Below are 17,404 nucleotides of genomic sequence, written 5' to 3' on the forward strand. Positions count from 1 at the left end.
AAGTATGATTTAAAACTTATGCAAATGATTTCAGCAAACAAGGGCCCAACAAACTGCTTCAAAGCATCAAGATCCAGCCCGAAAAACATGACAAGATCAAATCTTTATCATTTCTCAAGTGTCTTCACAAACTTCTGCATACACGAAATAAATTATCTCACCTCCTGTACCTCGATAGCTTGGTGTAGCTCGATTGCTTGGATTATCATGCATTACTCTTCACAGGACCACTGCAATCTGTCAGACACCCAAGAACCTGCAAGAACTTAAAAATACCTAAATGGTATAGAATTTGTCTTTTTGGAGCTGACTTTTGTGCTATGTCTGTAGAATACAACGAGGTCCCATGCTGAGATGGCTGACAGGGTCTACCCCACAACAACATTATTGTTCCTCTCCCTTTCCCCCAACTCTGATCACCTTTCCTTTTTGGGGTTGAGAATCCCCACAACACTGCATCCAGGGAAAAGATTAAATGCAGAGTAATGTGGTGCTGTAAAGAAATACAAATTTATTCATGTTACGTTTCATGCCATAGAAATTGGTTTATTCACTTGTTGAAAGTTCGGTTAGGTCCAGGTACATTTATATCTTTGGAATCAGGGCTTTTAATGAAAACATTTTCTCATGTTTCCCGACATCCCGTTGAAGTGGTTGTCCTTTGACATCAATTAGAGCCAGCTTAAAAAAAAAAAATCATCCTTAATTGCTTTTCAGAAGTAGACATTATAGTGTACACCATCGCAGCCAGATTCGATTACCTCTTACAAGAAACATGGATGCTGGGAACACCATAAAGCTCCAGCTCTGCTGAATGTGGATGTAGGGCTCTGCTGACAGCCGGGGGAATCCGCTTTTAACAGCAAAGGCTTTTCCTTGGACTTCAACTGATGCAAAACCCGTACACATACCTAAATTTCTCCAAAGTGTGAAAATGCTGAATGAAGCTGGATGTTCAGCTGGGTCTGGTTTTGGACTGACAGTGACTGGGTGCTCAGTGCTTCATCCCTGCCTCCATGCAAGAGTGAGTGTAGTCATGCATCTATGCTGACAATTATAGCTACAGAAACAATCTCAAAACTTGTGTGTGTTTCATTACAAGGAACATCACCAATGTTCTCAAAGAAAGACCTTCTCCAAATTTGTCTTAATCCAGTGACTTCATAATGTCTCTGCCAACCAAGTAGAAGACAAGTCCGGAAAGTAAAACCAGAGGGATGCCCGCCGCAGCAAACATGAACGACCACCCGTAATACACGTGCACGGGTACATCATCCATGCACTTCTCACTTCTCTCCAGAAGGATGTACTTCTGAAAATCAGCAGCGAACTCCTTCCATATCACAAAGAGAAATATGAGCAGGAGAAATAAGCCTCCTGGAAAGAGAGACAAAGATGAGCTATTCTCTGTACATAGAACATAGAAATAAAATTGAGAAAAGACAGCAACGGATTTCCATTTGTTCCTGCAGGTTCTCTGCATTGAAGCTTAGCGTAGCAGAATTATTATCCATGATACTGCTATACAGGTTCCTGTGAAAGGCAAGCCCACTCGCCATGGGAGAGACCCACACCACCACCACCAGCTTGTGCACAGCTGCCAGCGCACCAACACCTCTTGCTTTAACCACCAGTGCTACTGAGGGCTGTTACAGCTGAATATGATCACGTAGAAATCATCCTGAACGTGGCTGATTTGCACAGTTGGGATCCATGTGAGGCTAGTTCTGCATTCCTGTCTTATAAGTGGGTTGTTTTGCCCTTATACTTTTGTCTGAGATAAGTGAGAAGGAGGCACTGAGATTCACTTTCTCCTTTTTTGTACCTACCCTTCAAACTAGTGTCAGATCCGATTTCAACCAGAAATGCAAAGACATGTGGATCAATCCTGCTGGTGGCAAGACTTATCCTAAACCAGACCTGCTACAGGCACAAACGCAGGCTGCACAGAGAGTGAGCAGCTGCTGCTGCTGCAGCTTGTGGTAGCTCCCCTTTATATCTTGTCCCACATTTCCTTAAACTGAGCTTTGCAACCAAGTATTAGAACATATGACAAGGAGTACTGATGATCTTAATTTGCAGAGAAATAACACATAATAGAGTAGAAAAGGCATATAGCTGTAAGATATTAACCTCAGATGGGCTGCTAAACAACAGAATAATAAAGAGTAATAATCAGCTTATAACAGGAGGCGAAAAAATCTTTTCATTGGTGAGAACACTTTTGCTCTCCCCTCAAGTCAGACAAGAGAAAGGCTGAGGCCACACTGAAGCCTGAGCAGCGAGTGCAAGGTCAGCATCTTGCTTAGAGAGGGTCTGCTCCCCTCAGAGCCTCCCAAGCCTGTAGGATGCCTGTAACCCAAATAGCAGATCTCTGGTGAGACCTTGTGATCTCACATTTCCAGATGCATACCCATCAAAGGTCAGCATTTGCAGGAAGAGCTCCGCCACATCTGAAGAGCATGTGGTGAACAGGCACCTCCCGGACCCGGAGCAGCCCATGGCAGGTTTAGGGGCTTCAGTGCCTTAATGGGAACCTCCTTTCCCCATAATTCAAAGTGATGGTGATCAGAGGCTGCAGGTCTAGCTCCCCCGAATGAAGCAGATAACAAAAATTAGAGTGGCCCTAATATTATTTACTGTGTCATAATAAATAATATATAGAGAGCATTTTAAAGTCAACATATATTAAAACTAAATAGTGACAGTGTGATGACAGTTCTGAAGGCACTTCAGTAATATCTGATCTTGCTACTTCACAGCTAGAAGATTGCCATTTTTAAGTGGTGCCATATAACATACAGATATACACACATACACACACGCATATATGAAAGAAATACATCACAGATTATAATATGCTTATAGTAGCAGTGAACAGTTCAAAATTAATTTAGTTGAATAGTTAGCACACAGTTCTGTGCTGTGGCTTTCTGCTGGATTTAGTTTCTTCCCTTGCAATTTTTAAATCAAAGGTAGCTTGTACTATATTTAATTATTCTTCCCAGCAGCTTATACACTACAAAAATCCAGCTCCTGTGCTAAGCGAAGGAAATGGGTAAAGCTTGACACTGATATATCAGCTCAGGGATAGTGGTTACTGAAACCTCAGTCAGAGAAAACACGTCAGTGTTTGGCTGTGTTTTTGCTTATAATGGATATAAAGACATCTGCTACTACAAAGCTCCTTTTTGCAACTTGTAGCCAAAAATGAGACTTATGGGAAGGTATACAGGGTTCAAAGTCCTTCCTGCATGCCATATAAAAGCTGAAGCTACCCATTCGAAGCTGTCATGTCTGTTAAACTGCCTCCTATACCCTAAAACTGCAAAATGAACCCTAAGAATCAAAAATTGGTGTCACCATATGAATATACTTTACATCACCACATGCTGATATTTCAAGCCCTTCTCCCTTACATGGAAAAGTCCTTGTATTTGCTGGAGAGGCAGCCTAGGAGTTAAATAACAGCTGTTCTAACATTTGCATGTTCATTGAGATTTCGAAACCACTTGAAATTAAACGCACAAATAAATATTTTGCACTTAATATGATAGTTGTACGTTTAAAATACCAACTATTCTACTATAAGAAAACGATTGTGTGTTTAAATAGTCACGTGGCCTTTACGAAAGACAATATATTGATAAGAAGGCAATTAAGCCTTTATTACTGATGTAATTTAAAATTAAATTAATTAGATAGCAACTGAACCTTGAAAAGTGCTCTTTTAAAGATCAATTTCTATTTCATTAACTTATAATACCTACCGTAAGAGACACAAATAAAACCGTAGCCCCATGGGGCAGAGGATGTAGATACCGTAGGATACTTCTGAATTCTCCTACCTGTCTTTAAATAACCACAGATTTTGCATTGAATTGTCCCAGGATGGCTTAAACCTCATTTATGAAAGAACAATCAGATTAAGACCTACCAGTTCTTAGTGAGGAGGGTGAGAGGAAACCCCATGAGCTGGTGTCACCATCACCACGCTCACTAGGAGCTAAGGATGGGGAAACGGTCCCTCCCTTCTCCCCAGGAGAAGCTGCAGGTCTCAAGTATGGAAGGATTTATTATTAAACAGGTACTGGAGGTGATGGCACAGCCATGGCATCTAAATTAAGAACGTTTTCACACTCTGGGAAAATGACAAGAAAATGTAAAGTAAGCAGCCTTCTTTCCCGGAATAATTACAGCTCAGTGGTGAGGAGTCCCTGGGATTTACACCATCCCCTCAGCAAGAAAAGGAAATCAAAAGGGCAGGTGCAGCCAAAGAAGGATGGTGGAAGTGCAGAAAGGGCATCTCACTGAAAAATTGTTTGTCAAAATAAAAAGCTTAGTAGGAACAATCACAATTATTAATGAAACTGCCTAAAATCTGTCGTGCTTCCAGACATTAGTAGGCTCTTCATAATGAGAATATCAGGATGTTTCACTCCCATATTACCAGAGCAAGTTTTTGGAATTTTTTATGTAAAATGAGATATTAATTTGGGTTTTTCATCTTTTGAATGCATCTCACTTTACCATCTTCTTTCGGGGGCTTTTAGTGGAAAGACATTTTTGTTTCCTGCCAGCCCCAAATGGCTTTTTATGTGCAGAGACGAATTTCTTCCTGGCTAGGGCATTAAAATGAAAAACTGAGAAAAAAAAAATATATCTAGATTTATACCGAAGAAATGAGCCTGCCATTGGCACAGATACCTGAGACAGAGATTTGGGGTAAGCATAAGTGAAGACCGCATCTAACCAGACCCTCCCCACACTCCTTCTAGCATCCTTGTGGTTTCTACCACTGGAAAATTAGCCAAGTGATCTCTCTCTTTGTCTCCCTTTCCCTCTTTGCCTCTCTTCATTAGGATGGTATGCAGAAAAATTAACTGCAAAACTGTCTCGGTGCTGATGAGGTCAATAGCATCTTCTGGGGAGGGGCTAATTGCAAGAAAAATGAAGCAAGGTATTAAATCTTTCTCCTTCGTACACTCCTAACTGCAAGACAAAGAACCCCTGTGCTCCATCTCCCCCTCCTAGGAGGGCTGCAACTTCGTTGTGAGTAAATTGGAGTCAGGCTTTTTCTTTCTCTCACTTTATATCCTTGTGACACCTTTATAGCTGCTAATTGTAGGGACAGGTGAGTGAACTCAATCTTTAACTCTTGTTCTGGGGAAGCTACTGAACTTTTGTGTAATCTGCTAATTACAAGAATAATGAACTTTGACTCATTCGCCTTTCTCACTAGTTCCCTCTTCAGGATGTTAATAACGAGGAAATGGAGGGGTGACCTTCAGCTGCCCTCCATAACTGTCAGCCTTTACTGCACATGGGAAGCCTGAGATTGCCAAAATAGAGGTGCTTGATTTGGGAAGAGGAATCTGAGCGCAAAATTCAGCATTTTAACCCACAGGACTGGTAAATCTGCCTTTCTTTTAGTGCAGTTGGGTCATGCTGAAGAACAGGTTGGTCTGAGTACACACTGTGCTCCCCTCACAGGACCATGACACTGCTGTGAAAGCGCAGGAGAGGGGCTGTGCTGCCTTTACCTGCTGAAAACAGCCCATGGCCACAGCAATCCTGTGGCTGCAGGACAGTGCGAGGACACCCATGCATGCCATACAAGTGCTGGAGAAACAGCAGCTGGAAGATGTTTAGACTGTACCTGGCTCATCATCTGTGCTTTCCAGTGGAAGGCTAGCTGATAATGAGCTCCTCTTTCGGTTGCTGGACATTACCTGGGACATGCATCCTTATTGTTTGCTTTGAAAATTCACCATACACACATGCTCTCCCAAGCAGCCTCCTCACCCCTGAGCAAGCCACCAGGTAGAGCTCAGGTCATTTTGTCACTTAACCCTACAGCTATGCAGCTGGTCCTAATGTATTAGGGCAGCACAGCAAGCTCAGTAGTTGCCCTAGGTCTGGATGAAGCCTCTGCTCAGTTCTAAGCTTGGTCTCTAAAATGCCCAATGGAAATGAAAACCACGGAGCATGAGCACAGGAGAACAAGGAACACAAGCCAAGTTGTCTCAGCAGTTCAGTTTCCAGAAGCTGCAGTGCAGCTTTCACCTGTCCCTCTCAGTGACATTGTAGTGATAATTAATCATATTGTCATCTGACTATTGATACAAGGGGACGATTAGTCACCAGGCAGTGTGTGCGTCCCCCTTGCAGCACTGAAGCTAAGTTTGAGATGGCAAATGTTAGAAGGAAAGCAGCACACTGGCTATTTGCTCATGCAATTCAAGTACTTTTGGGAGCGGGCTGGCAAGGATAACTCCTCAGCTGGAGCTGTCGATGTGCAGATGCAAAGGTGAGATGGGCTCTGACTCTATTTCCCGAGTTGCCCAGCAGAGGAAATCACAGGGGATGGTTTTGGTCCTTTGAAAGGGCTCTCAGGAACACCACCCACCAAGCACTACATTTGTTAAGGTAGCTGGCAGGCAGTCAGCCTTGTCCTATTGAAAGTCCAGTTAAAAAAAGCCATCCTGGAAAGGATTCCTAAAGGAAACTAATTGAGCGATAACAACGTTCACCCTTAGGCACTGAATTCCCCTCAGCAAAGGAGGGGCACACTCCTCAAGATCATGTCAGGCTGCGTATCTATAAATACACTTGGGAATGCAATTGTACTAATAATATCTTCATACAGAATTTTGGTGGCAAATGTTGGAGCATTTTGCAACGATTAACCATGGCTGTGATTTCATGACCTCAGCATGGGCTAGTACCAACAAGGACAGAGGGAGTTTATGGACAGGATAAAGTTGCATAGAAAGGATGCCCTGAGAGGCTGGGGCATCTTGCAGCTGTGGCTCCCCAACTCGCCATCCGACTGCCAGACCACGTTCCCACTCTACAGGTTTTCAGCATTTTCACACTTCCTCGAGGAGAGCTCATTTCTGCAAGGAAGGTTAATTAACACTGACCCACAGGCCATGATTAGAAGACAAGACGCGCTTTCTCCTGCACCATTTTTCCACATCCCGCTGTCTGAAGGAAAGGACGGTGAAGCTGTGTTAAAGCTATTGTTCCTAGTGGTTAGTGCAATTATGCAAAATGTTTTTAGAAGGGATAGTAATAAAATAAGCATGGAGAGTTGCATCCCAAATCAGTCAGGAAGCCAGTGCCAAGCAGGATCCAGAGGTCTAGGTTCAGGATATCCCCCTACCTATCACCCCATCCCTGCAAAATAAAAGGATCAGGTGAAACTCTAAGCAAACTTCGCTGAAATAATATTGCATTCTCCTAGCTATCACTTAGATTGAAAATATAGCAGGAAGTCTCTTCCAGCTGAACTTGCTCCTCCTAATGACAGTTAATAACAATGATTGCTGTTCAGATTGAAACTGCATTAATACAAACTTCAATTTAAGCAGCAGCATCTTTGTCTAACGCCAAGAGGTTTATGTGATGCATAATCAGCTCTTCTAAAAAGTGTCACATTCTATGCCCCAGCCTTTTAATCAAGAGGTAGTCAAATAAAGTGCAAAAATAATAAAAAATTTAAAAAAAAAAAGAAAAAAAGAAAAAGAAAACGAAAAAAGGAATACAGCAATTTGATATTATTCAGCATCCTTTTCTGTGGGATATTTTACTTATCTGGCCAGATCAGAAGGTGACTGATCTCAGTTTTCCCATTTGGGTCTAAAGCTGAGTGTTTTGAGGAGGTGGGGCTTTAAATGAGGTAGGTAGAGTGTCACATCTGAGAGGATCCAAGCATTCAGCCCTAGTCTCACAAGAAGAAATCACTTCAGCACACACATGTGTCAAGTGGCTAACGCTACTCACTACAAGGTACCTGATGGGGATCTGATAGGAAGATGTCCTGCATTCCCAAACAAAATCCATGTGTGTAAAACCATGTGGAATTTTCCCTTAGAAAAATTAAGCCCAACCAAGCATTTCTTAAGCTGTACAAGAAAGAGATAAGCAGATACCCATAAGCTTGCTGCCCTCACTGCAAGACTGAAGACCTGGAGGCAAATGGAAAATTGGACAAAGTGAGAAGTGAATTAGTAGAGGCAGATAGAGCCAAATTGATTTAGTGCCTTCCATATTATTTAGACAGATAGATGTCATCTAGCTTCATTTTAACAAGCAGCTCAGCTAGCATCACGTGGTTAATGATTAGGACACCTAAAGGAGAAGAAATTAGGAAAGGAGCTATAAAATGGTAACTAAATAGGGGGGTGGAAAAGTAAAAGGTAATAATAATAGCAGGACATAGTGAGATTGGAAGGAGCTTAGGTGGAGTTCCTCCAGGGTCAGTGTTGGGACCTTTCTGGCTAAATATTTTCATGAAAGCTTTCAGCCCCAAAAACCTTGGGCATGCTCAAAGCCCGAACTGGGAGCAAAGGCACTGGCTCGTGTTTGATTCATGACATGTATGAGGAAGCAGAACGTGGCAGAGGATTTGTCATTAAGCAATGTTTTGTCAGAGAAAGACCTGACTTCAGAATGATGTTCTTTCCTCGGTATGGCTCAGCTGAGCTCCAGCCTTTAGCTGCTTGAGTCCCAAAAAAGATTTTTTCTGAGTTCATCACTGTTATAAAAATATAACACTGTTATAATCAAGTGTTTCCACTAGTTAAGTCAGGTATTCCTTCTCAAATATAGACAAGGAAAAAGCCCAAGTGATAATTCAGTAGAAGCATTTGTAACGGCAGTGGGAATAATGAATAAATGCCTAATTTTAATTAATTTTCCTGCTGTGCCATGGCTTTATCTTTCCACATTTTATTAAGCCAGCCCTCCCATTTTGAATCTCCAGGTAGATCTTTCATCACTCAGGGAGTTTCCAGCTCTACCAGATGTTAACAGCAGAGACAGGAGAGGCCTAAATGCAGAGTGACTTAGGGGAACACAGTGTGGTTGATTGCTGCCCATTGGGTTGACACAGCAATGGACTTTACTAAAATAAAAGGATCTGCTCCTCTGTGTTGCATAGGAAAGGAAAAAAACCTCAATCTCTCTAGGACTACAGACTGTCTTGCTAAAGCTTGACTGAGCACAGAGGTTTAATTCCAGTGTGGGAAGAAGGAAATCATTTACTCTGAGTCAGTGCAGTTCCCATCAGAGCCCCCCTCTCTCTCAGCAGCGCCTCATCCCCAGCTGCCTCCCTTTCCCCTGTGAGCACAAAGCAGAGCAAGGCCACATTCCTGCCCTGGCTGTATCCCATTACCGCAGCTTGGCAGCTTACCCGAGAAGAGAAGGAATCCACCTCCGATTTTGTAGGACCGAGGGCTGACGAAGGGCACGCCACACACCAGCAGCAGTCCTCCCACCAGCCCAGTGGCGACAGCCAGCACGATGAACGCCGTCCAGAAACCTCTGTACACTGCACAGTGAAAAAGAACAAAGTCAGGGGAAGGGAGAGGAAAAGCAGTTTGCTTCAGTCCATGCTTAACTCTGTAATGCTGCTCACGTTAGGCAGAGCTGGAGCTCCTGCTCTGCTAACTCCTGGCTGCTGCACGGGTGCAATGTGCCTGGAGCCTGTGCAAGTTCAGGTTGAATGTCATGCTCTACATAATGGGATTGGAATGAGTTCAAAGGGTTAGAAGGGTTTGCCAGTGAAGTACACCACAAAAGGGGGTGAGAGGAAAGAACACTGTGCTTAGTTGTGTCTGTGGGGGATGGAAAAGCTTGGCAAGAAAGGAAAGAAAATAGGAAAATTTGGAGAGATGGAATCAGACCACATCTTTGTTCCATTTTAATTAACACTTACAGAAGGTGCCAGGTTCCTGGTTTAAAATACAGTTCTTGTAAGCAGGACTGCAGGGAAAACAGGAGCTCATGATTTCCCCTGTTAATGGCCTTGCTTGACTCCAAGTAAGACAACAGAGTAAAAGAACAGTTGCCTCTTCATCGACTGAACTGGGGAGGGCTGCTGTAGACTCATGTCACCATGCCAGCCAGAGCCGAGCAAGCTCAAAGTGTCCATCGCGTGCTACAGGACAGGAGGTTGCCCACTAATTTCAGTCTCCCAGTAGCCAAGTCTCTTCCAGTCACTGCCATAAACCTTGGCCAAAGGTAGTGGTCTTTAGGCAGAGAGTCTCTGAAACCCTGCTCCCCATTCCCCTGGTTTATCTGATCCCTCTGAACCACTCCATCTCACTCTGTTGTTTTTCAGAAGCGCTAGTTAGAGAGACTTAAGCCGAGCACGAGCAAGTGGGTAATGCTGAAAAGAGTCACACTTGAAAGAAAAATGATACAGAGAAGATGCGTTTTACTCATTTGAAACCATTTTGTCAGGAGAGCCACTTAGGGAGAGATAAGTATCTTGAACTCTCCAAAACCACAGAATTCATTTTCATGTTTAACCTCCCGTCACCCATTTCTCTCAGGGAGCCTAAGAGGATGCAGATAAGGCAGAATTATCTCTGGAGCAGGTAATAGCTGGAGGACCCCTCCGCCTGGGCAGCCTCCTGTTTTGTCATCATTTGCATATGAGGATGGACTGGTTTGAAATAAAATGAATGCTAACAACAGAAGCTTCTGCTTTCTGCAGGTGTCCAAATGCTTTGCAGCAAGGTTGGTGCAGGAGAGGAGCCCAATGCTCCCACTGCCCTAAATGTGGGTGATGAGATATACTTGTCTCCCTGAAAACTCCAGGCAGAGCCCTATAGCACCCCAGGATGCAACCCCAGTGCAGAATAATCCCCCCACCCAGCACCTTCCTGGGACCTGTCCCAACTGGCATTTCTGAGAGGCAGCTGAAGAGGGTTTCACAGCAAGGGCTGACAGGCAGGGACAGATGCCTCCAGGGCCCTTTATTTAGTATGGAAAAAATAGTGTGTTTATCAGCAAGATCATTCAGAAACCAGACATCATGCCTGTCTCTCCCAAGCAGAAAAAATCCCACTGCTTAACCCGCATATTTGCTGCACACAGCCTGCAATGGGCTCCTCCTTCCAACTGTCGACAGGTCCCTCGTATCCATTTTACACTACGGCATGTTCCCCGAGGCAGGAACGCTGCACAGCACAGCAAAATAAACTAGCTGCTCTCCCTCACATCCTCCTCCTGACAAATGGGTTTTTTAAAAAAAAAAATTAAATTCTCATGAAAAAAAAAAAAACAACATAAAAATAAAAAGGGTACTGCTAAAGGCTAAGGAAAAGGTCAAGATGTTTGTTTGTGCAGTATGCCTGCCCTGGATCCCCGGAGGCAAGGCAGAGTGATGCACACTATTTAAAGAAATCAATTCATTTCAAAAAAGATCATTGAATTAATTCGAGCTGCTGCCACCAATTTAGCAAATTAAAATTCCTAACAGCAGCTGATTCATTAAAGAACTCTGAAAATACAGAGAAACATAAATAAAAAGGGAACCAGTTGAAAGGAGAGCTCTCCAACTGTGTCGTATTCGGTGTATTAAAAATAAGCCAGTCACTTTACGTGGATCTTCTAACCATTTGGTCTTTAACTGATTTTCCAGTGTTTGTTTATTTTGTCATGCAGTAAATCAACATCGGAGCTCTCCCAGGAAGCCAGACGCTGGAAACGAGTCAGCATTGAGCTGCCACAAGCCTGCAGCCCATGAGAAATTCTCTTGCTTGCCCACAGGGTCTGGATTTGGCCTCAGGGGCTGAAGCCCTTTGCCTCCAGCTCTTCCCAGGAAGTGAGAAGGTGGGAGAGAGGATTTAGCATCCTCAGCTGCTCATAGGAGGTGCTGAGCACACAGCGGGAGGGTGTACTGCTTATGGCTGGCTTTGGAGGAGAGAAGACATTGGAGAACATCTCAATGAGCTCACAGCTTGGGTCACTCAACTGCAAGGCCATGTTGTAAAGGAGCTTTACAAAACTGTTGGTCATGCTTGGCCACATGCGTTTACAATGGGAGAATTATAGTGCTGAAACACACCATGAATCTCTACCCGATCTCTTGGGCAGGGAGCTGCTGGGGAGGGGGAAAGAAACTTACCTGCAGTTGTGTCATAGGAAGGATGAGGGAAAGGTCCGAGAGCAATGGGCATGGGGAAGAGGTAGCCATGGGTGCAGAACTTGGGGTGTGCTTGGCTGGCTGAAAATGAACATTAACAACAAAAATAAATAAATAAGAAATCCCTGTTTGCTTTTATTTTTCTGCAAAATCACAGTTACAGTATTCAGATGGCAATGCACTGTGCTGTAAACACCTACAAAACCCTCACTGAAATCGGAAGGCTGGGGAGTAAAGGGTAGTAAATCCTGGTTAGAAAGAAAAAAGAAAAATAAGAATTATGAGAGAGGAGAGATATAACAGGATCTGGGGCTGCTACCCGTACATCTTGCCATCTTCATAACCTGAGGTGGACGTAAATCATGAAAGATGGAGCAACTGAAATCAGTGTAAATATTCCCACTGCTGTTTTCCTTCAGCAAATGCGTCAGACTGTCTGGAAAGGGCAAAGGTATTTGGGTACCAGAACAAGATGCCTTACAAGACATCCAGTTTGTGAGAAGAGAAAGCACAATTAGAATGGAAGTGCCCCATCAATATTAATACCACTGAGGTTTATCATGATTAAGGGTAATAGAATGAATGTTAAATGAATTAATTAATGGTTGGCCACTTATTTAAATATGTTCCCCAGCTCAAAGGAACACTTTATAATAGGTGGACATTAGTTCATGCTAAATTGACTATGGAATACCTATTGAATTAATTATTATATCTGTGAGAGCAGCAAATTAATTTGCCATGATCAATCCTATTATCATAAATACCTAAAGAAGTACTACAAATTCCCCAGTTATCAGAAAGAGCCATTTTACTTTCAGGTAACATTATATTATATTGTGTGTTTCCATCTAACATAATTAGATCACAAACTCCCTCTCTCAGGCTTTTGCTTTCTTATAGAAAGATTTCTGTGTGAAAATCCTCACATTATTCAGTTGAACAGTGGCAGTAACTGGTCCTGCATGATTTTACAGGAAACACAGGTCAGGGACTGGGGGACAGCAAAGTCATCTGGAATTTCAGTCACTGAAGAGTACATTTATTGTATACTGCATTGAATCTGCATTATTTGCAGCCAAATGCCCTACAAGGAGGTCACGCTGCTTCACACGCACATAAACATCTTTGACCAAACCAAAGCACCAGCGAGCACATGGTCAAGGGTTTTGCAGTGTAAACCTTTGCAGAACTTATTTAACATCTCTTTTTGCAATGCCAAATATTGCTCTAAGGTTGTGGCATCCCAGGGAAAGGCTGTCCTCTAATTACCCACTGTGAGCCAGTTGCTGGCTCAGCCACCAGCAAGGCTGGTGCCAGGCATGCTGTGGGTTGGTCTCACTCCTTTGCTCGTTCTGGTGGGAGCACCTGGTTCACTGGGCCAAGACCCCACACTTCAGTGCACGTGAGCCACCAGTCAGCGCCAACTGGTGTCTCAGAACAGGTTTCACCTTCTCCTTCAATTTTGTTTGAAGAGTGAATGTGCTTTCAGGAAAAAAAACAACAACAAAACCAACCTGTTTTGCATCCATTTCTGTTTATTCACACGTGTCATTTCAATGACCTTCAAAAGCAAAACGGGCAAGATCTTACAATAAAGATCTTGTGTGCTTAAGAGCACAAACACAGGTGGTTACACATATCCATGGTCCACCACTGCCCACTTCTAGAGGTCCTGAGCACCCAGGGGGACCACAGGCATGTGCATCCAGCCTTCCCCATGCTGAAAACAGCAGTAGGTGTGAACACTTAGCACCCCGATGGCTGAAAACACAGCCACCCTGTGGCCAGGGAAAGCATGGGCTCAAACTTATCAGACCTTGGCTGAACACAGACATGAAGAAGTAGGGGCGAGGGGGAAGAGTTGTCCTTGCTGTTGGAAGCCACCACTCCCTAAAACTTTGTAGTGATAGGTTAAATGTCATCAAGAGGTTTCTACATTTCTGTGAATTCTGAGAGCAAAATGCAAGTCAAAAAAAAAAGAGCACAAAAAGGGTGAGCCAAGTTTGCTTTTGTTAGAGAGATGATGAGAATGAAAATAAAATTAAATAAAGACAATCGTGTCCTCATCCCTGGGAGCCCTTCTTGTACTTGTTTGCAATTCAAACTGTGAGTGAATGCTGTGGGTATGGTGTAGTGGCATCGTACTTACTGTACCAGAAGGTCCAGATGGTTTCTGAGTGACCCTCGCCAAAGAACCAGCACCGCCAGAAGAAGCCCTCATGATGGAAAGTGAGCATCTCCTTCCTGACCTCCATCAGCGTTTCAGCCTGTGAAGGAATGAAAGCCCAAGCTGATACAGGGATGATCTTGATGGAAAGGTGGAAAGCGTATGGGTTTTGCTTAGACAGTTGCTGCTTTCATTTCTGTTGAGGCTTTCATTTGTTGCTTGAGCTGGTTTTGGATGGATTGGGGAACACAGAGGCAGCTGCTGTCCTTGACTTTCTGCCATCTCATAGTGACAAAATGTTCTGATAGCAAATCATCTTCCAGACCCAAACCTGTTTCTTCTTTCTCTAATATCTTTAAAACACTGATTGACAGAGCTGGGTGGATTTGTCAGGGAGCATTCTGGGTATATTCTACTTAAACACTTTCCTTACGTAATGTTATTGCTGTTGTAACCAGCAGGAAGCAGGTTGATTGCCAGGTAAACAATTTTAGGTGTGACCCAGCGCAACAGTTCTGATGCCCTTGCTGCTCCGCAGGATTCACGTCGGGTCTGGCTTAATCCCAGAAGACAGCCCATCTCTAAAACTTCCAGAGAGCCTCTTCCAATCACCAGCCCAAAGGTTTCCTTATTTGTCTCCCTCTGCTGAGCCCAGTAGAAGTTATGCTAAGCTTACATGAGACACAAATCACTCTGCCCAGACTAGTTTTCTCATAAACTATGACAGGGATGTTGACAATTTCTCCTTTTTTTTTTTTGAGTCTACTTGGAGCCTCAGATGAGACCTGCGAGCAAAAGGTTTAGGTCTTTCTAAAAGGATGGTTAGTGCAGAGTTGGACTATTTTACCAAAAAAACTTATTAAACCTGTAGCCAAAATCAGTTTTATCCCATGCAGCTTGTTAGAGGAGACATGACCATTACAAAATTACGTTTGTGGAGGATGGAGAAGCTCCATACAGAATTGGACTCTGTGAATTAGAGAAAGGAGACAGAGCTCAAAGGCAAGGTGCTAGAAGATACTTCCCTCACCTCAAGGCTTTTATGCATCAACTTATGACCACTTCCAGAGCTCTGAACTGGTTCTCCTTTGACTTTCAGGGTAAAATACTAATTAAGACAATGGTACCATGCAGCCCTCAAACTTCATCAGGCAGTTGCTGCTGACTGCAGCACATTTAATCACTCTTTGGCAGATACTCAAGACCATCCTTATCTGAAAGGGACAGGATTTGCCAGTTTAAGAAAGGGCAGAGAAGGTAAAAACACAGCCCAGTATACACAATCAGTAACTGGAATAGAAATAATAGAAACAGTGTCTGAAATGGAAATAAAACAGCTCAAAGGAAAGAGTAAGAACAGTTCCTATTTCTGCTTGGTGCTTTTGAAGTCTCTCTGCCTTAGTGACAGGCACACTAACACTTGGCCAAGAGCGTATCTTAAATGTCTGAGATGCTTTTTCATGTCGTGCAGTGCAGTGTTGCTAGTCAATCCACTTTAGAAGTCAACAGCACGAATGGAAGTCTGAAACAATTAACAGTGTCATTTCCCAAGTGCACAAAAACTGAGCTGCACTCCTCTGTCCGTGACGCCCCATCACCTCTGGGGCTTTACTGCACTGCTTTAAACTGTAAAGACAGGCAGTTTTTCTATTGTAAGTTTGTGGGTTGTTTCTTTTTTCTATAGAGAAAGTCATTTGGAAGCATGACTCAAGCATGTCCTACATTTGGTTATTGGATTTTGAAACGAAAGAAAATATTCCTTGCTGGCATCATGATGCTTACCTGGTGTGACTCACCACACCAGAAGAAAATCAAAGCTAATTGGATTGAACTTTGAAGTAACAAAAAGTCTGCACACGACAAGGATCATCCTGTCATTCTGCAATTGAAACCACACATTGATCAGCGCAAAAACAGTTTTGAAGAGTGGGTGGCTTAAGGAACTGATCTGGTGGTTATTTTATTGAGGAGTTAGACAATAGCAAGTGCAGCTAAAATCACACTTTTGAAAGGATCTGTAAACCAGCGATACCAGCCGTTAGCACGAAAACACCATATTGCCCTTAGAAAAATAGAATTCCTGCAAGCTGAAATCCTATATAAATCTTAATTTTGAAATATATAGGCCTTTTCTAGTCAGATGGGCAGGAACTCATTTGCTGTTTTCTGCATCCGATGTTTGCTTTTGTTTTCTGTCTGTGCTGTAGTCACATCACTTCAGTTGTAAATGATTGCCAAGCTCTACACTTTAAAACATGAACTACTTTTAAATGAAGAAACTACAGAGAAAGAAATCTTTTAATGGCAAATGTTAGGAAATATCTTTTGTCTTTAGAGGCAAGTACTGTCAACAAGTAAAGCTCTTATATTTTTCCTTTCATTCCCTAATGTTCGTATCTGCAAGATTACAGAGGTGCTGTCTTCAGTGTTTCCTAGACAATACTGTACTTCAGTTAGAACGGCAGATACTATGGAAAAGCTGGTTTGGATTTTAAAGTTAGCTCAAGCTGACATTTTACATTAAGAGGTCATTTTAAATGAGCATAAATATTACCGCAGATGTAAAACTTCCAAAATCTACCATTTTAAATTATTTACATAGGTCAATTCTCCTGAAGTAAGACAAGATTGCAGAGTTTACCTCCCCGCCCTGCAGAGTGCTATTCCCATGCTCAAAGACACCACAGGTCTCCGTAGCCAGAAGCCAGTAATCCGTCCCAAAAGCGATGAGAAAGAGCAAGATGCCGGTGCTGCCGAGGATCCCGGCTGCGAGGGCGGCTACTCCAACCTTCATGGGGTAAGCAGCAGATCTGGAAACCAGAAAAGACAAAAAATGCTGAAGTTTCCACGGTTGCTGGAAGAGAGGGACGAGAGAAAGGCTATTTTTAGGCACAGATAATAATCTTCTCCTGGCTGGTGTGAGTTTCAGTGGGTGGTGGGAACTGGACTAATAAAAGCAGATGACCTGGCGTAACCAAACAGCTGTGGCATTAAGGAACATGACAAATAGCTATTGAGACAGAGCAGGAAGACTTCCAAATAAACACATGGCTGTTTGTTTCAGAGGAGCTGTGCAGAGAGACCTCAGCCTTGGCCGGGCAGGCAGTGTCTGTAGGTCATGAGTGGTTAGGATACAGAGCTGCCCAGGACTCTGTGCACAAGATTAGCAGAAAGGCTGTGCGTGGCTTGGGCAGATCTGAACTTGAAGATCTTTACCATGTCATGAAGACCACACTTTCTGCAGCCTGTGCTGTGAGGTACCTTTAGCTGTGTCCTTGCAAGCACACTACAGA

At 43.2% G+C, this 17,404-nt stretch overlaps 1 protein-coding gene across 1 annotated transcript; it reads right to left on the reverse strand.

The window, feature by feature from the left end:
- Positions 1-520: 520 nt before the first annotated feature.
- On the reverse strand, positions 521-17,009 carry LOC130596800 (transmembrane protein 182-like). Its single transcript, XM_057404758.1, has 5 exons — positions 16,753-17,009; positions 14,094-14,211; positions 11,924-12,022; positions 9,200-9,337; positions 521-1,377 (listed from the first exon to the last, which is right to left on the reverse strand). Exons 1-5 carry the CDS (start codon positions 16,903-16,905, stop codon positions 1,148-1,150), a joined length of 738 nt encoding a protein of 245 aa, XP_057260741.1. The 5' UTR covers positions 16,906-17,009; the 3' UTR covers positions 521-1,147.
- Positions 17,010-17,404: the final 395 nt, after the last annotated feature.

Source organism: Pezoporus wallicus, unplaced genomic scaffold, assembly GCF_028554395.1.
Source record: "Pezoporus wallicus isolate ANWC-B61680 ecotype Strahan unplaced genomic scaffold, APGP_CSIRO_Pwel_v1 contig_5104, whole genome shotgun sequence".
NCBI classification, from domain to species: domain Eukaryota; kingdom Metazoa; phylum Chordata; class Aves; order Psittaciformes; family Psittacidae; genus Pezoporus; species Pezoporus wallicus.